The 23,684-nt window shown below is 39.1% G+C and overlaps 4 protein-coding genes across 24 annotated transcripts in view; 1 reads left to right on the top strand and 3 right to left on the bottom strand.

Moving 5' to 3' along the window:
• Nucleotides 1-19,795, bottom strand: part of par-1 — a 32,623-nt gene extending 12,828 nt beyond the window's left edge. For 9 of the 19 annotated variants that reach the window (XR_011416966.1, XR_011416965.1, XM_032436927.2 and 6 more), the window contains exons 1-5: nt 2,451-3,931; nt 2,063-2,278; nt 1,773-1,993; nt 1,190-1,471; nt 936-1,129 (exon numbers count right to left, since the gene is read on the bottom strand). Coding sequence is in view for 17 of the 19 variants with exons in the window: in XM_032436927.2 (XP_032292818.1) it covers nt 936-1,129; nt 1,190-1,471; nt 1,773-1,993; nt 2,063-2,278; nt 2,451-3,845 (2,308 nt within the window). In the remaining 2 variants the exon portion in view is untranslated. Of the gene's footprint in view, nt 1-935; nt 1,130-1,189; nt 1,472-1,772; nt 1,994-2,062; nt 2,279-2,450; nt 3,966-9,598; nt 11,840-12,190; nt 14,511-14,533; nt 15,335-19,170 lie in introns of those variants that run through there. The other 10 variants (XM_032436931.2, XM_032436932.2, XM_032436933.2 and 7 more) reach the window with 7 other exon arrangements.
• Nucleotides 16,858-17,977, bottom strand: mei-W68 (meiotic W68). Its single transcript, XM_002049904.4, has 2 exons — nt 17,545-17,977; nt 16,858-17,487 (listed from the first exon to the last, which is right to left on the bottom strand). The coding sequence occupies exons 1-2, from the start codon at nt 17,975-17,977 to the stop codon at nt 16,859-16,861; spliced, it is 1,062 nt and encodes a 353-aa protein (XP_002049940.2). The 3' UTR covers nt 16,858.
• A 552-nt stretch (nt 19,796-20,347) lies between the features above and the next one.
• On the top strand, nt 20,348-21,481 carry RpL11 (ribosomal protein L11). 3 transcript variants are annotated; one of them, XM_002049905.4, is made up of 4 exons: nt 20,348-20,372; nt 20,545-20,676; nt 20,739-21,036; nt 21,276-21,481. In XM_002049905.4, the coding sequence occupies exons 1-4, from the start codon at nt 20,367-20,369 to the stop codon at nt 21,401-21,403; spliced, it is 564 nt and encodes a 187-aa protein (XP_002049941.1). In that variant the 5' UTR covers nt 20,348-20,366; the 3' UTR covers nt 21,404-21,481. The 3 variants fall into 3 exon arrangements, with proteins under 3 accessions (XP_002049941.1, XP_070066263.1, XP_015029861.1); XM_070210162.1 differs by having other exon boundaries at nt 20,352-20,399; XM_015174375.2 differs by lacking the exon at nt 20,348-20,372 and adding an exon at nt 20,432-20,452.
• On the bottom strand, nt 21,311-23,430 carry Arl6 (ADP ribosylation factor-like 6). The gene is made up of 6 exons (XM_002049906.4): nt 23,353-23,430; nt 23,112-23,235; nt 22,622-23,007; nt 22,435-22,563; nt 22,252-22,380; nt 21,311-22,174 (listed from the first exon to the last, which is right to left on the bottom strand). Exons 3-6 carry the CDS (start codon nt 22,797-22,799, stop codon nt 21,999-22,001), a joined length of 612 nt encoding a protein of 203 aa, XP_002049942.1. The 5' UTR covers nt 22,800-23,007; nt 23,112-23,235; nt 23,353-23,430; the 3' UTR covers nt 21,311-21,998.
• Between the last annotated feature and the right edge of the window lie 254 nt (nt 23,431-23,684).

Here is a 23,684-nt window from a genome sequence, read left to right as displayed (position 1 = left end):
AATTCATTACATTGACATTATATTTTGGTTGACAGTTCTCGCAAATTGCTCGAGCACTGCCAGAATTGTGTGTGTGTGTTCCATAAGCCGTCAAATTAGAAGAGTTAGCGACTTCTTATTTACTTTATAATATCAAAATGTACAATACTGTCATGCATTTATTGGATAAACAGCAAAACATATATATATATATATATATATATATTGAAACAACATACATAAGTACATAACAATTATTATTGTATCGAATTTGAAGGACACAAACCGGAGATATGTATGTGCAAAGATATGTGTGGTAAACTTTCTGATAAAATAACCCAAATGTTTGTTATTAAAATACAAATCTTATAGAATTTTTATTTGCATTGAATTTGCTTTCCTCTTTTTGCTAGCAAACCTATATATCATTTTATTTCTTCTCCCGGTTGATCTGTTATGTAACGATTCGACGAAGCATTCAAATTGGAAACAAAATAAAAAAAAGTAAGAGAGACACAAGGTGAGAAAGAAAACAAAGAGCATATATTAAAGATTGCCATTCCAAAAAGAATACGATTCTCCTCCAAGGGATTGCATACATTTTGGTGTGGCACTTTCCATTCGCCAATTAAAAAGATCAGCATTAACATCAAGTCAAAAGCACTGCGTCGGATCGATGCTGAGTCTTTAACTCCGGTTTGTACCCCCGCAGCTGTATAGAATTTTTAAATAAATATGTACGTATTTATGTATGTAAGCAACTAGGAAAATTATAAGGGAATCGAATGGTTTGTAGAGCTCTTTTGGATATTTCTACTGTATATGTAAATAATACAAAAAGATTTGTTTTTTAATTAAAATTAAAATAGCACATTGCATAAAATACAGATAATTAACAGGCAAAACTTGACACACAATTCGTTAATAATATTAGTAATGAATTTCGTATACAGTACCCGTCTTACCTATCCGCTTGGGATCGGCTAAATCTTGTTTTGGCTCTATATAGGGCTTGAGCTCGTCGTCCTCAAACCCCATATTCATCCACTTGTCACCCATGATTGTTTCAAGACTAGCACGTTTTGCAGGATTCAGTACTAGAAACTTGCGCAGCAAATTTTCGCAATCAGTCGACATATAGAATGGGATTCTGTTCCAAGACACAGAAGATTATTAAAGATAATCAATAACCAACTGGGATTTTAAATACCTATATTTGCCTCTGAGTACACGTTCACGTAGCTCCCTTAAAGTGGAACCGTCGAAAGGCAGGGATCCGCTCACTAACGTATACAAAATAACACCCAGCGACCAGACATCCACTTCGGGTCCATCGTATTTTTTGCCCTGGAAGAGCTCGGGTGCTGCGTAGGGTGGGCTGCCGCAGAAGGTATCTAACTTTGAGCCAGGCGTAAACTCGTTCGAAAAACCAAAATCAGCTATTTTAATATTCAACTCGCTGTCTAGTAATAAGTTTTCAGCTTTTAAGTCCCTGTTTATAAAAGAAGAAAATAAAAGAAATGTTGAAATACAAATAATCAAGATCAATTAAAACAGTTTCCCTGTGCGGGAAGCCAAGTCGTTAAATATAATATTTTGAAGGGATCTCAGATGCATTAACTTAATGCTGCACATGATGAACCCTTTAAAAGGAACTTTAAATACTCTATTCAACTATTACATGGATATTGAAAATTTAGGTGAAATAAATTATATTGATTCACGAATTTGTCAAAACGGCAAGTGATATCGATCGTTAATTAAGATTGATATAGATATAGATTGATATAGACCTGTGTATGATTCTCTTCTGATGACAGTATTGCACAGCCGATACAATTTGACGAAATTTGACCCGCGCCTCCTTCTCTTTCATGCGTCCGTGTAGTACCAAATAGTCGAAGACCTCACCCCCCGATGCATATTCCATGATGAGATACAACGTCTTTTCCGTTTCGATAACTTGAAAAAGTTTAACTATGTTGGGGTGATCAAGCATTTTCATTATCCTAACCTATAACACACAGAAGAAGGAGGAGGAACATTAGCATAATGTAAATATTCAAAAATAAATGCAGCTAACCTCTCTAAATAGTTTCTGAAGTGACCCAGGATTCAATTGGGTTTTGTCAATTATCTTTATTGCTACTTCCTTGCCAGTGGGTAGATGCTTTGCCAGTTTTACTTTGGCAAAGTTTCCCTTTCCGATCGTCTTGATGAGCTTGTATTTGCCGATATGCTCCTCAGTGGCGCGCCATCGCATCGGAGCACTGCTGCGCATCTGCAGATTCGGGGATCCCTGCAAAAAGCCGCCAAATAACAACAGATTAAAAATAAAGTCAATTTCAACGTGTTCAATCAATTTATGACCTAGTTCCCGCCCGTGAATTATTAAAGTAGCCGCAAGTATTATATCTGAACATGAATTTATATTTTTTTTCTGTATCTTGACTGTGCTTTGTTTGGTTTACCTGAGCAACATTGTTGCTGTATACATTGGTACGTGTCACAGCCGCGTTGGGAGCAGCTCGTTGGTGTCCGGGCCCCGATGCTGCGGACCTTGGCTCGACAGGGGGACGACTTGAGTTGTAGGGCGGTATGGGCGCCACAATGGGACGCTCGGAGCGCCGCTTTGATGCGCTCGTGCTGCCACCGGATGTCGCATGAGACCCGGCGCTAGATCCAGTTGCTGCAGCAGCCCCTGCATGTCGATGCGGCTGCGAGGACTTTTGAGCCATCAGCGCTACGAACTGGCGTAGATTCTCCTCGCGTCGCTTTGATGCCGATATCGTGGTGGCAGTCAGCTTCGAAGCGGACCCTCCGTCCACAACGCTGGAACTACTGTTGCCCCGGCTCTCTGTGGTTCTTGCTGCTGGCGTCGGAGCTGTCGTCGTCGTCGGTCGCCATCTGCCCTCAGCCTGCTGCTGCTTGACATCGTGATGCTGCTGCTTCTGTTTCAAAGTGGCGCGCATGGCCAGCACCGTATCCGTATTCTTCGTGTCTGAGGCAGTCCGGGCAAGCTTAGCCTTGAGCGCCCCCGAGGGGCCGCCGGCCGCAGCAGCTGAGTTCTTTGAGTAGGCGCCAATTGAGTTGCGTCCATCGCTGCCTCTTTGAAATTCCGTTAGCATTTGCTCATTGCTATCGTCCAGCTGGGAACGCCGCCCGCCCAGGTACTGAAAGTCGTTCTCGGAGGACATGTCGCTGATGCCCGGCCGGAGCAGGTTTTCTGTCTCGCCGTAACGTTTGCTCTGTTTGCGCATTGTATCCATTTTCATGACATCCATGGAAGACTGGGACTGTTGCTGCTGCTGCTGCTGCTGCTCATTTTCACTGAGTTGCTGCTGCTTAAAACTCTCCTCGACATTCAGAATGTGCTGCTCGATGGAGCCCAGTGCAAAAGCCACGCCCACATCATCTTCCGCGGACATCTGCACTCGCGGCGCAGCCTTTTGCCGGCTCTTGTTGGGCAATTGAAAAGCAGGAATCGCCGAGACTGCGACCCGTGGCGGGGCAACAGCTATATCACCCGGCCTGCGCAGTTCTACGAGTGCATCATAGTCCACATGCTGTGCATCGCTGAGATCGAGTTCCTTTGCAGTTGCCGTACCACCGGCAAGCTGTGCACTGTAATCGGGCAAGTTTTCGCTATCACTATTGTTGTTCTTATTTTTACTATTGATATTGTTGTTGCTGGTGGCCAGCGCCAATTTGGGCGGAGCCGGCGCCAGTCCCTTGCGTGCCGCATAGAGGCGAACGCTTTTGCGGGACGCATCCGCTCTGTTTAAGTCCGACGGCGTCGGCGTCGGCGTCGTCGTCGCCGAAGTCTCCATTCTGTTCGATGGTTCAGGATCCATACCACGATCCATCTATTTTGTTTTGTTTCACTTCTTGTTTTGTTTTGTACTCGCACTGGCCTCTGGTTAGCTAGTTTTTTTTTTTTTTTTTGGTTTTATTATATTAGTTTAGTCAGACTTTGCGATCGTGCACTGTAAGTTTCGTTAAGGGAATTATTTATATATTTTTCTTCTCTATGTATATACGCACATACGTGTGTGTGTGTGTGTGTGTGTGTGCAACCACACGTATGTATTAATATACACATATATGTCCTCTTATTTTTGTCGATCGACCACTTTTTGCGAGTAAACTTATCAGTTAAAAAAATGTAAATAAATGTGTATATTTTTTGTATAAGAAAACCAGATCAAGCACGAATAACAAAATACCAAGTGTTATTCTGCAATTATTATCAGGAGAGAGAGAGGGAGAGAGCGTGAGAAAGAGAGAGAAAATGTCGTCTTAAATAATGCTAAGTGAGGCACTTGACTAAAAATGTTTAAGCCCTATGCATTAAAATTAGATTGTAAATAAAGATTTTGGAAAACAAATAAATATTGTTTTGGAAACTTTTTAAGATCAGCCCACTCGTATTGAGTTTTCCCATTAGCTATTAGCTTTACAGTTAGGTGCTAGTTAATCGCTTTTCTTGAGTCGATCTCGCACAAGTTTTGTAGCAGTCTGCACATGACATGCTGGCACATGGAATCTGAAGTGCCTCGCACATCGGCGATGTTTGTGTGTGAACGTGTGTTGAAGCTCTTCTTGCTTTCGCCGTAGAAGACTGAATGGACGACACTTTGTTTGCTGGCGTGTTGCCTCTTTGCCATTGAACATACTTATATTTAATTCAACAAGTCGTTGCTGTTGCTGCGCATTAAAACCTCGAAAAGTTGAATACACACACACACCAACACACACACGTACACACACTCGTACACAATTGTTTATATATGTATGTTTGTATGTAAACGAATGTACACACACATATGTATGTACAGACGTATGGCGAGTGCGAAAGCGAACGTAATATTTACAACAAAAGCCAACTCATAGTCAAGAGCTAGCTAATCTGACTTTGGTGACACTGAAAGAAACTCACTGAAACACACTTCTACGCAGCACGATTTAGGCAGCGAGAGAGACAAAGAGAGCGAGAGAGTGCACGACCAAGATTGCGAGTGAGAGCGTACCTATACGCTTACACTTGCGCTCACATACACCTGCGCAAAAGTAACTGCTATCGCTTGTGTACGTATTTGCTAAGTTCGCTTGTACCTATGTTTGTAAAAGTATTTTGTATTTGCTAAAGACTTCATCGGCTTACGCTCACGCTCGCGCTCGCACTCAGCAAGAAGATTGTTGCACAAGTTCACCCAAGACGTGCTCTCTCATACTCTCGTGGTGTTCAGTCTCTCGGCGTCACGTTTGGTTGCGCTCTCGAGTGTTGGACACAAACTCTCTTTATTTATGATTCATTAGTAATTTTCATATTATTTTTATGTAAATAGTTTAAGCGCAACAGTTAAATTCGTTTAAATCTACTTGTAGTTGATGCAAGCGTACACTTCTCAGTTCAGTTCGGAGAGAGAAAAAGCTTTAACGCGCACATATATAAACTTCCACACACATTCACATCTCTGCATCCACACACTGGAGCACAAGAACATAGTAAAGTAAATAAGCTGCACTCAGACAATAAAATAATTTTCACTTATGGAAGAAAAAGAAAAAAGCAAACATTTCATCGCTTATTTTTTTCAATTTGTAAAAATTGAAATTTGCACTGTAGTTTCTTTATCGCCGAGCTTATCAATCACACGCGGTCTGCAATTAGAGCCTTGCACTTGCATGTATTTATATTACATGTTTATAAGTATGCGTATACACTCATAAGATTTCTTAGCACAGTTTGTAACTCTGACGTAAACGCCGCCAGCCAACAGTCAACAGGCAGTGACAGCTACAGCGACAGCTCAGCAGCTAACAGCCAACAGCCACTTTAGCCACAGTAACAGCAGCAACTGGAGTACGAGCACTTCCAGTATCAATACCAGCAACAACTCACGCCAAGCAACAGCAGAGTCAGAGACAGAAAAGTCGGCCTCAATACACACACACACACACACACACACAACACACACGCAAGCGAATATCGCTTTTTAGTGGGGTGCGCTCACTGGTATTAGTGTGTTCCGCGCGCACTCACGCTAACACTAATAAACACACACATTCACACAGCACACATATACACTCGTTAGTCACAAATACAGTTAAACACACACACACACACACCCACAAACAGCACATACACACACACACACACAAGTTTTCAATTCCACCGTATCTGTCTATTCTTGACAAAGAGCTCGTTTGGTGCGCTGATTTTAATACCCTGTATCATGTGCATGTGCATTTAGAAGGCATATAAACGTGAATAATACGCAGAATACCGTTTCTTATTCCCTTAACATTAAAGTAATAAACCCAACAACTAGGCACGAACTTCAAAATACCTGCCAGTGGGAATTTGTAAATATATAATTGAAAATGTATGCTCGGAGTTGGGTGCGGGGCATCTACAAGTCGAGCACTATAGTCTGAAGCACTCGTGTGTGCATGACTATGTGTAAGTATGCATGTGTGCGCGACTGATGTGGATATTTACGCATGTGTGCATGTGTGTGTAAGAGCAAACTGATATCACCTGAGCGTAACGCTGAGAAAGAATTGTTAGCTTACCTGACACAGAAACAGTGTCAGACAAGTTTGTGTGCGAAATTTGGAGCTTCTGCAGAGTATTTCAATTAAGCGTCAAAACTTTTAAAACTAACAATAAGCAACTTGCAATGCGACATCTTTTTGTAAATATGATTTGGCAAATTAATCAAGGTTAAGCAAAAATGCATAAAACCAAAGCTTCATTCATTAAGCACAACAGAAATACATACATATGTAAACATGAATATGTACGTATATATGTTTATATTATTTCCTTCTTTTTAGATTCTTGCAGTAGGAACAACTTTGTCTCAAAATATTTAGATGTTCTCGATCGAGATATCGCCGAGTTAAGATTATTTATATACATATTTCTGCAAACTGGAATCAATTATTATTTGTCCTTTCAGACAAATAAACTGATGGATGAGTCGCAGTCGAGAAATCAGAACTTTTCACAGTTGGGAAATCCACAAAGTGGAAACAAATGTCGGAAAATCTGTGCACAGATTTTTTTTTTTTACATTATTGTCCTTAATAAGCTATAAGCTAAGTTAAATTCGGGCCTGCACGACGAGGAGATACCCTGCACCCCAGAAATTTCATTTTAGCCTTTTCACACTTTCGCAAAATCCACCCCTTTCTGATGCTAAATGCGGATTAAAGCTTTTATTTCGGTTTCAAGCATCTCACCACGAAACTATTTAAAATATTGTATCCAATTTGTGGTTCCTAAGTCAATGGACTTCAAACTTAATTTCAAAAACATATCTACAATATAACCTTGCGTAAGGAGAGCGGCAGATGGGGCCGGGACCAGGCCAGAATACAAGCTAGTATTAACATATATTATCTATATATGTTTAGAAATGCTTCCTTCTGCCTGTGACATACTTATAAGATAAATTTAACTGACAAAGTTATTTAAAAAAAATAAATGTATTCTCTCATCTGGAATACTCTTCCTTTTATGAATCAAATAATGATTCCGCAAAAAGATTTCTATTGTTTTAAGAAAGTTTCAAAGTCTGGATCGTCCCAATAGTTTGTCAGTTGTTCTTATATATTGTTGAAAGACAATTGAATAAATTATCTATCTACGAATTTCTGTTACAGATACAGGCTTTAAAAAGCAATACTGACAAACATTGGGGAAATTATCAATAAGACACTTGGAAATATTCAGTTGAATTACAAATTAAAATAAATCAAGGCAAGGAAAACGGGTGAAAAAAGAATATTAACAGAAACGAATAAGAGTACGCGAATGATTATCTGGCAACTCGCGCGTACTCATTCCAACGCGTTTGCATTCAGATAAGACTAGCTGTCAAATAGAGGTTATTATGGTAAAAGAACGAAAGCCTGTTGTCTACGATATCATCTTCTAGATAGATTGTTGTTCTTCTTATCGAGTCTTATCTTTTAGATATCATCAAGCCGTGCAATGGATTAATGAATCCCTATTTTTCCTATTTTTACTAAAAATAAAAATTATAAAAATGGCGTATATATTGCTGGGTGTGAAGAGCAATCGGTTTTGTGTTAGGTATAGGGTAATTGCATGAACACAGATTATCTGAAATTAAATAGAAATAATAATCAAAAGAAAAGCATTGTTATTAAAAATCAAAAGGTTAAGTCTAAAGTTCTTTTACAATGCCCAAAACCGATGACAAAACTCAACAACTTTGGATTGTGTATGAGGTTTGGTTATGAGGCAAATGTTTCACTTGCGGGACATTTACAAACTTAATAAAAACAACATAGAATGGGAAAAGCATTTACCAGAGGAACACAAAAACAAAACATAAACGATTACGATCACTTAAGTTCGAAGATTAATTGGATTAAACTGGCAGACATATAAGACATATGAGATATACGAGTACTACACTGAGCGAAAAAACGAAAGTTTTCCATTGTTCCTTTAGCTGTAACATGATGTGATGTTGTCAGATGTTGGTAATATTCAATTGCCATAGCAACTATATAGCTCTTAAGATATATAATATAATATATACATAATGGATATCGCAGTCGAATTTATCCTGATTGTAATAATATATCACCAATTACAGTTGACAAAGCGAAAGCTTTATCTTGAGGATAAATTCGAGCACGAAGCGCAAAATTCCATAAATCTTATAAAAATGGGGCCAACAAATCTCAATACCCAATTTGTGATTAATTATTTAACAGTTATTTAAATAATATCAAATATTTTGAGCTAAAGCTTCCTTAAGTCCATCTTCCATCGAAACAGACTCTAACGAAAATCCATTTTAAATTTAACCTTACGAAGCGTGGCATCTACATATATACACTATATTAATTAATTAGTTTTTAATCGGGAAATGCGTTACGAATAGATACATCAGGATTACTCTGGGGTTATGCTATCCAAAAGCAGAATAAGGCTCTTCCAACAGTCTAAAATACCATTGACAAAGAGACCCAAAGAGGTCCGCTTACATCCCGTTGACTGGGCACGTCGCAGGATATAGTATCTGCCCAGACCTTATGTACATTTGTCACTCACATTTTACCGTCAACGTACACTTGCCAATGGAACACCAAAATGTGAAGTTTGAAAATGTAACATTTTTGGATCATAGTGGAATTAGGCTATATATGCTTAAATACCCCTGTGTAAACACCATATTTATCGATATCATTGAAAAAGGGCAAGATATCGAAAAGGAAACGATACATTCGATATGTTTAATATGTATCTATAGCTGATCAAGAATATAAATGGGAATTTATGGGCTTGTTAGCTTTCTTTACAAAAGCATTATAATTTCTTTTAAGAATTATATATGTGCATTCTGTAATTATTCTTGGACACAGTTAAACGGTTTCACAATCGTTCAAAAAGGGATTCGCAATCTTATTGAAAATATCGATACATTGCATCAGCTTGAATCGATATATCAATTACATTTGCAGAATTGCATATGCATACTCATCGATAACTTATTGATTAGATATGCATATTTTTTGAAAACACTTTCTACACTCTGTCAAATATATCCCCCACACGTTGTTCAGTACATACCCTTGAAGTACGCGCCTTTTCCGCGGCAACGGAGGCGCTGTCCTTGCACTTGGGTCGGTCGGCTTTGCTGGTGGCCACGATTGGAAGTCCACCGTTCTCGATCATGGTGACAACGATTTTGTTGTTGGGCGTGTTCGCCGACGAAGTTTTCAGCTGCAGCGCCTTTTGTCGCATGGCGTTCGAGAGGCGTTGTTTGCGTTCGAGGCGCGCGTCATCCTTGTCCTTTTGGAGCTTGGCAATTGTTGCGGGCGTGTGACTCTTTGACCTTTTGAGGAAATTCAACAGCTGTCGCTTGACACTGGTTGCGCCGAGGCCATTTTCGTTGCTGTCCGCGCCAGAAATATCGCCCAGCTTGGAGGCGCGACAGGACACCTGCTGCGCTTTGGCGGGCAGCTCGAGGCGCCGGAACACGCCGTCGGCCATGCGCACAAAGCAGCCCTCGGACATCTTGTGGAACGAGTCGGATGGCAGCTTGTGGAAATTTCCATTCGGCGTACGATAATGGCAATAGTCCGTCTTGTGATACCCATCGCCGACAATGTAGAACTCATTGCGAGTCTCTTTTGAGGCCGCCGTAGCCGATGCCGATGCCGATGCGGATGCCAATGACACATCCTCCACTTTGGCACTGCAATCGACCGGCAGCTGAAAGCTAATCAGATTCGTGGTGCTGTTGCTATCCGCAGCTCCGACAACGTAATCCTGCGAGCCGACGCTCGCCTGCGGCTGGGGCGGCGATAGCTCGCTTATGGTGACCGGCCGGCGCTGGGGATCGGACATGTTCTTGCGCATAATACTGCCGTTGCGTAGCAGCGAATCGCGCAATATGGATAGCTCATCCTTGTGCAGGGGCTGCTGCACCAGCGTCGCATAATGCTTGGAGGAGGATTTCGATTTGCGGGCTGAGGTGCGGCGGCTCGCAAACTGCCCGGCGACGGGCTCTTCCTTGTTATTGTTGTTGTGACTCGAGTGGGTTTGGGTTTGCCTGTGACTGGAGGTCTGACCCATATTGCGATTTGTATTTGCCAACTTTTCAGAAATTCGATTTGTTTACAACAAGCATTCTACGCGTCGCGTATTCTCCGCCGTACAAAAGAGGTTGCAATTATTTGAATTGAGCAAGCATTGAATTCGCGCGAATATGTATGTAGTTGTGAATTTGATCTATGTATGTATATCCCTATGTATGTATAGACGCAAAACATGTGTGCATATCAATGGCTGCAGCAGCTGATACTTTGTTGTCCATCTTGCAAAGCAAATGTACATATATTGAATACAGTTAATTTACACACACATTTTATATTTTTCACATGCATTATTATAAATTGTTTCCTACACAGAAATTATCTTAATTTTTTGCAATAAGCTTGAGGCTCACATGCCTCATGGATGGGTTCTATCAAAAATTCAACAACGTTGTCTTATCTTTCCACTGAGTATCACATTTCTAATACACACACCAACGTACGCACAGGCACACACACACACACACGCCCACGCACACATACAGGCAATTTTTAACTTTTTATATATATATTATACATGATGAATGCTTGCATGTTGTAAAGCTTTTAAGCTTGAGACCGTTTTGATAGTAAGTTCCACACACACACACACACAAACACACACACAAATGCATTCCACACTTATGGATGTGGAACGCGTTAGTCGCGCTCGCGCACGCCCGAACGTAAACGTAAACGTAAAAATATAGAGATAAATGAGACAACGACGACGCAAACCGAAATAGAAGCAGAGACGATGAAGCCCCACATTTGTATCAACACAAGTTTAAAAAAGCTCAGCACGTTTGTTTTTTTTTATTTTTTGCTCCTCTTGTTATTTTTCTCATTTACTTAATCACTTTTGTTGTTGCTTTTCTTCTGGTTAGCTCGTTTGCATTAAAGCTTCACTTGCTGGTTCTCACTCACACACACATGCGAATCCAAAGTTACGCGCACACACACACACGCATGTTATTGTCTGTGCAATGTTTTGTATAGGAATTTGACGATTTTTCTTTATTTTTATCCGTTTTTTTTTTTTTTGTTTTACTGCTTGTTGCACCATACTATATTTAAAATGTCTGTATATGTTTGCTTGCGTGTGTGTGTGTGTGTGCGTGTGTTTGTGTGTGTGTATGTCATGTGCATATGTAAGTACCTTATAATTAAATTAACTTATCATTCGCAATTGGTTTGGCTTAGTCGCATCTGAGCAGCAAAGCTTTCGCTGAGGCTACAAAACAAATACCATTATTTAACACAAATTACCCGATAATGCATATATATGTATGTACATATATGTATGCTGCACGTGCATATGTAAGTCAGCGACTAACATTTAACTATAATTTCAGTTTTTCATACAGAATTATTCTGTTATCAGCGTACGCATGCACTTGAATTAAACTAACTACAGCTAAATTGTTTCTGTCTGGGGACAAAGGGACAAATTTGTTGAATTCAGATTCATTTGATATCTTAATAAATTGTAAGCCCTGCCTCGAGAAAGTAGCAATGACAATGAAGTTAAAATATTCAAGTAATTTCATTGCTAACAACTATTGTTTGTCGATAACAACAGTACCGTTGGCGAGCGTCGAACAATAACAGCGACAGCGACAGCGACAACGACAACGGCGAACGCGACACAGTGACCACACGAATGAAGTGGAACTTAATACTAAAACAAGCTTTCGACCATTGGCTGTGCGGTGCCGAGCGGCATATTGGATAAGTTCTAGCGCGCTTCGCTCAGAAATTGTATTTTGCAGCTTGTGCCGGACGGCCATAGTTTAATCTTAAAGCGAAAAGCAACAACGCTAAGAACGACACACCCTATAAAATTGTTGTGTCTCGTTTGTACATACTATGTATGAATTTAACTAAATGTATGTGTGTACTGGATGTATGTACATACATACAACTGTATATATGTATTTACATGATCTTCAGAGTCATTCAGAATGGGAATGATTCAAAACAAAAAAATGTACATACATATATACGCACACATTTGAATGTATTGCCATGCAGCGCTCAAATGTATGCGTGTATGCGTGTTCATGTGACATGTGTCTCACGCACACACACCGACCTGAACAGAAACACTCAAAAAAGTTTAAGCTTTCCGTTGAGAGAGAGAGAGCGAGAGAAAGAGAGAGGGAGAGAGCGAGCGAGCTTTGGCAATCAAACAAAAATAACTGATGTGCAGAGCGAAGCAGTTTTCAACAAAGTAGCAAAAGATCCGATCCGAAGGCTTTTGACTTTTATGATCCATCAATCGACGAAGAAACGAGTGAGAATGGAAGAAAAGTAACGATAATTTTAAATTGCTATACTTTTTGCTTCTTCTATTTAGTCATTTTCTGTCGATTACACTTGCACTTGTATTTGATATGATCCAATTTACAAGTATTTAACATGATATTGACAGTATCCGACTAGTCGATACGCTTTAAAAACTATAAGACGATTTACATAGGTTATAGATAGATTCTTAATTGTATTCCAGCATTTTTCCAGTCACTATTTTAACTATGATGCTTAATTATGGGCCAAATTTGATCAAGATTGAAGAAGCGATCATACAATTATTTTTGTATTGAAAAATACTGTTTTTAAATATTTTTCCCAAATTCGCGAGCTTTACTTTTCTCACATATGCATTTTCAAGCCCGTAAAGCAAATGCCCTTAAGCGTATTAAATCTTCGGCTTCTTCTTTAAATCTTATTTTGTATTTATAGATAAGACTAGCGGGTATTTACCGATGTGGCCCATTTTCAGTTTGTCGCTTCGAATTTTAAGGTAATACTTTTCACCCATTTCCCGCCCGTGGAATATTCCACTGAGGTGGCATCCCTACTGCACACCTTGGCAATTCTACAAGGAACCTTGACAATATTTAATATGAAAGTACACCAAGATTGGTATGAAGTAGCAGTTCGCAGCAGGATTTCCATATTGGAAATGGGAAAGGCATCGAAAGTATTCCAGATCTGTGTGTCTTTAGCTCTGATAGGATGATTGGAAATAAACTTGACCTGACTTAACCAAATATTGGTCAATATCTGAATATAGATATAGAATCTAGGCTAGACATTTCACACTACAAAAGCTGGATTCTTAAACATTGAAATCATTTTTGTCGATATCACGTAACATTCGCAAAATATCGATAATAATCGATTTTGGGAAATGGGAACACATATTGGGAGTACTTCACTGGGAATACTTCTTTCGATACCTTCCCCCTTAATCTCTGCAAAATTAAATAAAAACTGATTTGTTAAGCTAAAACCCTATGATTTGGTATATAAACATCCTTATGCCCTTAATTGGGCTATTAATAGAACTTATTTCTAGAATTCGTATGACATTATATTCCGGAATTCATATTAGGCTATGAGCTATAAGACATAGTATTATATTTACTGAGGGGCACGGGAGATGGCCCGCGTCCATCTCTAAAAGATGTACATGGATAGATGGAACCGGCTATTGATATATGCTCTAGATTCCTCTATCCGGTTTAGGCAATCCGGAGCTGTTTATAGGATATCTCTTAGTCATGACGATGCATTTAGGCCACAATTTCAAGCATGACCTAGGTCAACATTACACTTAATTCATATAGGAACCCCTTCGCCCGATTCCAATCGAGTAGAGCCACGTTTTTTTTTTTTTTTATGAATATTACACAATCAGAGCAAAAAGTACCCGTAATGCACGATGAAGATGAATGCACATTAACAAGAAGTAAGAGAAAAGACGGATGTAAAAATTGGACAAGAATATTGGACGTGTACATGAATCGATACCGATACCGAACCGAGCCTAGGCACAGATATATGTTGGCGTGATCTTATAACTGGACGGACAACAGTTCCATGAATGCACATCGATTGAATACGATTAGGATTAGCTTACCTTGGCGGATGCTGTTCGCTGTTTGATGGCAGATGCATGGGCCGAGTGTGTGCTGAGCACGTTCTTGTTAACCGCGCTGGCTCCGACAGCTCCCACTCCGCCGCCGCCACCGCCGCCGCCGCCCCCGCCGGGCGGATGATGATGATGATGATTGATCGCATTGGCTGCTCCAGATGCGCTACTATTGCTTGAGAGGCGGGCACCATCCGTGGCCATGTTGTTGGCCACGTGCTGATGGTGCTGATGCTGATGGCTGTGCTGGTGCGCGTGGTTCGTGTTCGTCGTGGGAGCTGCTGTCACGGCCACGGGTGTGCTGCTTGTCGTGGAAATCGAGGACGATGTTGGCAACATTGTCGTTGTTGTTGTCGAATTTGTTGTTGTTGTTGTCTGTGGCAGTGAGACAATGTTGGCATTGGCTGAGTCATGCTGCTGCTGCTGCTGCTGCTGCTGATCCTTCACGGAATGCGCAGACGTGCTGATTGTATTGGCCGTATACGTGGTTGTGCTGGCAGCGGCTGTGCTGGCGGCCGTTGACGTTGACGAGGGCGTGGCAGCCGGCGTCGCAGTGCCGTTGGAGACATTTTCTGCGGGCAGGGCTTCAGGAACTGGTTGCAGTGTTGTTCGCATTGCTGTAGACATATTTTGGCCAAATCTCTTGAACGATGCAATGTGGTTCAAGTGCTGCTCCACCTTCTCCTTATACGCCTTCCTTTAAAAGTACTTGCCGTTTAATATAGCTTAAATTTATTTAATTTCCTAATGAGTTATTTGCTATCATCTGTCGGGAGCCACTTTTTACACCTAAAAAGAAAGCATAGAAAAATCAAGTGTTTCTTGTAAATAAGCTTTTAAAACATTTTTTGTCGAATAGAAGCAAAGGGCAATATGTGGCAGATTATTATTAAGAAGAACAAGCAGCCAGCAACAATTTTAAAGAATAAAGGGAAATGGGAGCAGACAAAAAAATAATCCGCCTCAAACTCATTTAGCGAGGATCTTTGCTTTTCTCAAAGTAATTCGTGAGGTGTTTCAATATTTTCCAAAAACTCACACGTTCCTGTTGGAAATGTGGGTCAAAGATTTCATTGATATCTTTTCAGGCTCAAATTCTGTTGTGTTGCAAACTTATCGCAATATTACAAACTATCTAAAAATCTTTTTTTTAAGTCCTACCAAAGAACTCGATGAATTTGGGCATAAGCGAATGTGAAAATTTAACCCACAAATGTGACAAAATTTACAGAAAACGTTTGCAAACAACTTTTTTGTTTACCATCCGATAAGTTTATTAAATAATTGAAATTTCTTCGCCACGAGACTGAAATGGGCGTTTAAAGTTGAATCGGACTTTTGGCACTTTAATTTGTTGGACCTTAAACAAACTTTTATTTACATACAAAATAGTTTCAGACGTGAAGTTCAAGGAAGTGCGGAAAAACCAGCTAGTCTTCAATTTAAATTGAGACCTGAAGTTCGGAATGATTTGCGAAAATTTTAGTTGACCACAGCCGAAAATTTAAAGAAAAAAACTTGTACCATTTAAGGCCATCAAATACCAGAAGGAAAATAAAAAAATAAAATAAAGTAATGTTCGACTAGGAGATGCTCCAAGCCCAGCAACAAGCTCTTAATTACTACTCAGAAGTACGTCCCGCTGGTTAAGATTTGTAAGAGAAGCAGTTGCAAGAATACAAACTATCTTAATTGCTTAAACAATCGATTAAGGACTTATTTAATAAAGACTAAAACGCGTTCCGGTGGCTGCCAAAAGCGCCTGACATAAGGCATTCGCTGATGGAACTTGCTTCTTAAATTAAGACTTTAAATAATAACACCACAATACTAATGTACTTTTATATTGCATAATATAAATTATTTATTAAAATACTATTACAATTTTCTTAAGTGTTCTAATCAACATATTGTATATAACTTTTGGCAATTCCTCAATTCATTTGTCAACCTGTTAATCCAATAGTGTTGTCTTTATAAATGGTTCATGCTTCTGTGCATCATGAATGCACAAATGTGATGTTCAAATATTGTTTCTTAAAACATTTCGTAAATAGTTGGACATTTTATGAGTTAAATCGTGGAAAAGTGGTGCGAATGCGTCTCTAGACACAATTTTGTCAAGACTTTCTCAAAAAGATTGTGTACATGAACTTAGAAAAGGTTATGACAATTAAGAAAATCAGCTTTCAAATATTAATACAAACACATTTCTTTTAAAGAAATAAATTTAAGTATATTAGCTTTGGGTGCGTGAAAATGTTCAAGGCAACTTTTGGTTTTCTGATTTGATCAGAAAACCATTTGAAAAAATTACAAGAACAAATTCCTATTAATTTTAGTGGGTATATAGTAAGGACTTAAAAAATCAATGACACTCTCGATTTCGGCTTTGAACTGAATTCTTTGCAGCGTCTGCAGCTCCTGCCTGACACCCAAGCTAATGTAACTGCGGGAAAGAATATCAAGAATCTTTTTATTGTCGTATTTGGTAAGGGCAACAGCGCGTTTGGATATACTGTCAATTTCGGACGGATGCAAGCCAAGCCAGCGCAGCATTGGTGTGGCAAGACTCTTGGACGAGAAGCTCATGGCTTGCGAACCGTGTCGGTAGGTGAGCATTATCTCAATGCCAAATGGATCGGCATCTACCAGAATATAGGCAGGCAAGTTGCACTCAACGGACAATCTGTGCACAATGCGTCGCGTTGTACAGTCCGGATATCCCTTGCCGGTCAACAAAATGAAACGCAAGCCAATCGTGTTGCAAGCATTGCAGGCAAGCAAGCTCTCAAAGACAGACTCCTTTTCAACGATCAGGACCATTTCGGCATTTGTCACAATGCGTTCCACATTCTCAAAGTCCGTTGGCAATGTTATAGCTCCACAATAGACGTTGCAGTCCAATATATCGCCATTGCTCATGAGCAGCTTAATGTCACCTAAAATAGAGAAATAGTTAATTCTACAGCATATTGTGGTTTGACAAAACTTCACACCTGCAATAAGTCCTTTCGACGCCGATAATATGCCCAGATTGACGGGCGCCGTGTTCAGCATGCGGCAGACATCCAATTTGGCTGCCACAATGTAGCTCTGCGAGCGAACCACATGAGTGTCCCGATAGTAGAGTCCACGGATTGTGCAACTACCGCCGGACAAGTGCAAGTTATGGATCTCGGCCAAGAGATACACAATCAGACAAAACCGGTGACGACTACGTCGATTATTGTACATAATCTTGCGACAATTCAAAATTGCCTTCACGTTATCAAATACTCCGATATTATCCTCAAAATTGATTGGGTCGTACCAATCTCGACATATGCGTGGAATTTTTAAAGTAACATTCTCAAAAGACGTAATACTTGAGATCAGCTCGAGCACAATCTGCTCAACATGCACCAATAGTTCGTACATATTGGAAGACATCGCCGTTACGTCTGATACACAAGATATATATATGTATATATATATGATAATAGACTGTCGAGCCGAGTTTTTTTTCTTTTGATTCGCCACCTATTTTCCATTTGGGGAAAACTTTTGAAAATATGATGTAAAGCAATGAAAACTTGAAGCCAATCGGACGAGAATCAAAATTTCTGATTGGATTTTACACATGGTATTCAATAAACTTATAAAATCGAATTGGAAACTTATGTTTCTCAGAAGAGCCCAATAAATGTTTACATTTTTAAAAAACTGTATGGCAAATCAAACTAATAGATAATACAATATAATATAAAGTATATAGAATGAGATATTTAGCTTGTTGAAGATATTATAACTGTGCTCCGATCTTATAAAGTATATGTATATATAATATAATATAAAAACTTTGCATAGTCTGTCTTTTTGTTGAGGGCTTTACATATTCGGAATCGGCCGGATCGGACCACAATATCTTTTGCCAGGAATAAGCAAATAAAAGTACTCAACCCAACAGGGAAGAAATACATTGAATACGATACAAGTAGGTAAATATACATACAAATGTTTGCGTCACACACCCTTTAATTATAATATATTATTAGTATACATATATATATATATATATATATATATATATTTATATATATACACACAGCTCGCGACCATTTTCATAATTGTGCATATACATATGCACTTATGTGTATATAAGGCTTATGTATTAATCAACAAAGTATCAGTTGTCTGTTGCAAATGCATCTACAAATTTTCCGAATGTGATTAAACAAAATTATTGATAGAAAATATGCACAACACAATTACACTTCGAAAAAGAACAACTTATGCACATTAACGATTAACATCACACACACACACACACACACACACGCACATTTTCATTTAAACCGATGTACATACATTACTTATGTCAATTTCTTTATTCAGGCATTTTTTTTGCTTTTTTTTTTTTGCTTTATATGCCCAGAAAATGTACTCGTTATTACAAAGCACGCAGAGTTTATTTTCTTGTGCCACGGGGGCTGACAGGGCGTTAGCGGGCGGTAGGGCAGGCGGGGGCAGACAGCGGCAGCGAATGAAAGAGAAAAACTAGCGAAACAGCGAACGAAATGGCAGCCCCCTAAAATATTGATTTGCTGGTTCGCCATAGCCATATGAAACCCCATGGTACTTACCAATAAAAATAATTCCTGAACAAACAATATTAGGTGAGAAAATCACGGTACATGGACATAAGCTTTTTGAAAGTCATACGCGATCCATTACCTTACGCCTTGTTTCATTCATATAACACATTATTACTTAATTTCATTTTTTTTTTTTTAATTTTCAAACGCCAAGTGTTAGTGGAAAAGAAAGACCGACTTTTACCGAGCAGTCGACGACACTACACAACGAAATGCAAATGCATACATACATACATATGTATGTATCTTTCTCACTCGCTCACTCACAGCAGCTATGTATATTTCTCAATAGGATTTTTTTTTTTTTTATAAAAACCGTTTTCAAGTTATGGAACTAAATTAACGCGTTTTTACAAACTAATTTGGCTCACAGTGACTTTTTCGTCTAAATATTGTTTATGTATTTAAAAAGCTACATTGTCATTAATTCAATTCAGCGCAAGAAGACATTCTAAGTAACTTGATATTGCGCTATATAAATTAAGTCAATTATGTTGGTTTTCGGACGCTGCAACAAATTTATAAATAATTCTTTGTTGCACTTCAAAGATTACTGTAATAATCTTTTTTAACCACATACACTAGGCAAAGCAGCAGCATACGTCGTCCAAAAAAATCACATTAAAATCAGGCAGCCATATTGTAGAGTTGTTAATAGTCAATCGATACATCGGTATGTACAAAATGCATATGAAAACGACGAACGCTTCACGCAATTATCGTTTACATTAGTGAAATCGCTTTAAAATATCCAAACCCATTAATCGATATTTTTCGAATATCAGAAAATAGTGCAGTTATAAATCTTTTAACATAATCTTTTTTCTGCATCTGTTAGGGTTTGTATTTTAAATACGTCTCTCTGTATTTTACGGGATCCAAAATCCATGTGCGATGAGCAGCACGAACCAGCAGACGGTTAAATGATAATAAGTCAATAGTCCAAATTTTATAGATTAACGAATAATAAGCAATTAAATGCAATTTTTATTACCACAAGCAATCGATGACGATTATTGTTATTTTCCAAAAAAATCTAAATGATATATATTTCAAACATCTACTTTTTGTGGAATGTCTCTGTGTTTATGTGGCCTATCGATTAAAATCGATAACCATTATCGATGGCAATAGCTGACACTGAACTGTAACACGCCTTTTTCCTTTCTTTCCTACATACCATAATGGCGGTAGGTTTTCTGAAATTCTTGTCAAGTGTAAATTATTTCACATCGGCCATAATCCTTACATATTATTTAAAACTATGAATGTAGAGTGCGAGAATTTCGGTCTTACTTGATAATTGCAATATTATTTCGGATTTAAATATCTAATTGGTTAATCAAAATATACATTTTTCAGGCCGTTGCTAAGAAGGAACCCAAAATCAAGCGCGATCCCGCGAAAAACCCTATGCGAGATTTGCACATAAGGAAACTGTGCCTCAACATCTGCGTAGGTGAATCTGGTGATAGGCTTACCCGTGCCGCCAAGGTTAGTTCTCTGATATGTAAATAATTATTGTGGTAATTGACCAAAGCAATGTTCATTGTCAGGTTTTAGAGCAGCTGACTGGACAGCAGCCCGTGTTTTCTAAGGCCCGCTACACAGTGCGTTCCTTTGGAATTCGTCGTAATGAAAAAATCGCTGTGCATTGCACGGTGCGCGGCGCAAAGGCCGAAGAAATCCTGGAGCGTGGCTTGAAAGTTCGCGAGTACGAGCTTAGACGCGACAACTTCTCCGCCACTGGAAACTTTGGATTTGGTATTCAGGAACATATCGATTTGGGCATTAAGTATGATCCCTCAATCGGTATCTATGGTCTGGACTTCTACGTTGTCTTGGGACGTCCAGGTGAGACTTACTGCTGAAACTATCAATAAACCAATTCTGCACACAATTAGGTGTCTATTTCCAAAACGAAATTGACGCTCAGTAAATGTGCGCAAAACAATGAAGATGTGCTCAAATGTATTTGTTAACATGCAAACGCAGACGGTACAATTTCGACAAATACGCCGAACACTGAAGAATCTTCCATATATCTTGTTGTTGGCAGAGTTAATAAACATGTTTCGTTTTCTTTGCTTCAGGTTACAACGTGGCCCACAGAAAACGTAAATCTGGCACCGTCGGCTTCCAGCACCGCCTGACGAAGGAGGACGCCATGAAGTGGTTCCAGCAGAAGTACGATGGAATCATCTTAAATAGCAAGAAATAAACGCGCCTCGCGTAGCTGTTTACAATCTAAAAAAAAAAAAAAATTCTGTAATAAACCCGTCATCGGAGAAATTTTTAATTTTGCGTTTTTTAAGCTTGCAGACGTTTATCTACTACATTATTGCATATAGAGAAACTATATACTGAACTGGATAAAATTAGGAGCAAGTCATTAGCAAGCTGTTCTATGATTCCGTAAGCTTGAAATGCGATAACATAACGTGAAAATCGTAAGATCTTTACCACGCGGTGCCATGTCTCCACGGAAGTAACATCCAGAGGTATTAGATTATTTTACGATTGGAATCGTGATGTGATAACAATCAGATTATATAGAGCCATATCCAGGATCCATTTATCGTATGGATGGGAGTCAAAATAGGTCTCAATGCGTTTTTTAGACCATTTTTATAGAATGTTTATAGGAGCTGAAAGCTAGAGTGCTTTCCAGTACAGGAGATCTCCTAGGCGGACATGTGTTCAAATTTTTACCAACTAAAACTGGATCTTTAGGATTCCTACCTGGGAGTAAACTAACACCTTATTAGACTACACCTTAATACAAATACGCCTTTGTTTGTATCTCGTTACGTCAATTATTTATTGTCCTTAGATGTTAACTTCAATTTCTTGCCTTTCTTTTTGTTGCTCAGTATCGCAAAGCGTATTTGCTGAACGAGCCACTGTACGCCCTCGTCCAAGCCTTCGCCGGAAACTGCGTTGCTGGAGCAAATGTGCCATGGCTTCTCTTTGATGTTTTCGAGACCCAATGCTAAAGAGAGAGAGTTCAGATTTAATCAACAAACAAAAATAAAAACAAATGAATTGGTATTAATGCCGCTTGATTACCCGCCGCGATTTTCACATTGGAGAGCGAATCCTCGAGGTCGGATTTGTTGCCATAAAACAGAATGGGAACTATACGATTACAAAAGTCGGGATGTTGCAGCACAAGGTCCAACTCATCTTTGACAACAACTTAAATGAAGAGAGGTCATAAAATATATTTCATATAGGTATTATGTAATATACCGAATCTCATCCTGTCGCTTGCATCAATTACGTATATAATCCCTTGGCAATTTTTGAACTGATGTTCCCACAAATTTCTGTATCGCGTGGCACCTGACATATCTATTGCCTTAATGTTCACGCCCATGTCTGTTCGATTAAGAGACGGTTTATGATGTATAAATATTTCAAAAAGAAAGGTACTTACTATAAAATTGCTCGATCAGAAATCCAACAGTGGGCACCATTACGGCCGACTGTTCACTTGATTTCTTGAAATGGTTGATTATGGTCGATTTGCCACTGTTATTTAAGCCCAAAACTAATATGGTCATTTTATCCCTTTTCACTTTGATCAAGTCCGACAAATTGTGCAGCATTCCCATATTACGACTATATTGTTAACTAGTATTCAAAATATGGCAAACTTTTACAATGTTTTGCCGCACGAACCTCCGCCTGATTACCATGGTTACGCCGTGGCACATCGATTTATTGTAACACACACAGTTGTCCTTCAAAGAGCCGAAAGCGTCGGCAATCAAGGTCATTACCAGCTGGATTTATTTATAGTAAATATAGAAAACTTGCGTGCTGTAACCGTATATTATTAGGCAAAATTTAATAAAAATTATAAACTTATGTTCGATTTGCTTCAAACTTATTTTCAAAGCTCTACACAAGAACTTAGTGAATACCTGTTTCAGCGAATTGGGAAATTTCACCCGCAACAGTGGGAAATTGGCGAAAATAGGTTGTATGAAAGTTTTCTGTTTACCTTCCGATCGATTTTAAACGCATTTAAACGTGTTACGGCAAGGCCTGAAAACATTATTCTTAATTAACATTCGTGTGAAAATACATGCACATACTCATACATATATACACACATGCATGCATGCATGCATAAATAACATACATGCATACCTACATACATACCTACAGACACACGCCTCCTGATCCGCCCAAGGGTGCTCCTCCGCCATGCTCCTCACCTTCCAGAGTTGAGGCCGCCTGCGCCTAATTCATAGGTGAAGCCTGCAGGCCTTACTTAAATTTGTGAGAATCGAGGAGGAGGGCAGCTCTAATAAATACGTTTTCTTATTTAAATTTTCAGCGCAATGCTAATGCTATAGAAGAAAACTTGCATGCATACATACATACATATGTGTGCACATACATACATACACGCACACACACACATACACACACACACACACACACACACACACACATACATAATTACATACATACATTTTAATTCAATCAAT

This window comes from Drosophila virilis, chromosome 5 (genome assembly GCF_030788295.1).
Source record: "Drosophila virilis strain 15010-1051.87 chromosome 5, Dvir_AGI_RSII-ME, whole genome shotgun sequence".
Taxonomy (NCBI): domain Eukaryota; kingdom Metazoa; phylum Arthropoda; class Insecta; order Diptera; family Drosophilidae; genus Drosophila; species Drosophila virilis.
The sequence above is the reverse complement of the archived record's forward strand: the minus strand, read 5'-3'. Positions and strand labels throughout refer to the sequence as shown.

What these genes read in the sequence shown, in the direction of transcription:
- mei-W68 (XM_002049904.4), bottom strand. Translation starts at nt 17,977, where the DNA reads ATGTCTTCCAATATGTACGAACTATTGGTGCATGTTGAGCAGATTGTG. An exon ending in GTCGAAAGGACTTATTGCAG is followed by an intron (nt 17,488 to 17,544) that starts GTGTGAAGTTTT and finishes TCTCTATTTTAG; the next exon opens with GTGACATTAAGCTGCTCATG.
- RpL11 (XM_070210162.1), top strand. Translation starts at nt 20,367, where the DNA reads ATGGCGGTAGGTTTTCTGAAATTCTTGTCAAGT. An exon ending in TTCTGAAATTCTTGTCAAGT is followed by an intron (nt 20,400 to 20,544) that starts GTAAATTATTTC and finishes TACATTTTTCAG; the next exon opens with GCCGTTGCTAAGAAGGAACC. An exon ending in CGTTGTCTTGGGACGTCCAG is followed by an intron (nt 21,037 to 21,275) that starts GTGAGACTTACT and finishes TCTTTGCTTCAG; the next exon opens with GTTACAACGTGGCCCACAGA.
- Arl6 (XM_002049906.4), bottom strand. Translation starts at nt 22,799, where the DNA reads ATGGGAATGCTGCACAATTTGTCGGACTTGATCAAAGTGAAAAGGGAT. An exon ending in TCTGATCGAGCAATTTTATA is followed by an intron (nt 22,564 to 22,621) that starts GTAAGTACCTTT and finishes TTAATCGAACAG; the next exon opens with ACATGGGCGTGAACATTAAG. An exon ending in CAATGTGAAAATCGCGGCGG is followed by an intron (nt 22,175 to 22,251) that starts GTAATCAAGCGG and finishes CTCTCTCTTTAG; the next exon opens with CATTGGGTCTCGAAAACATC.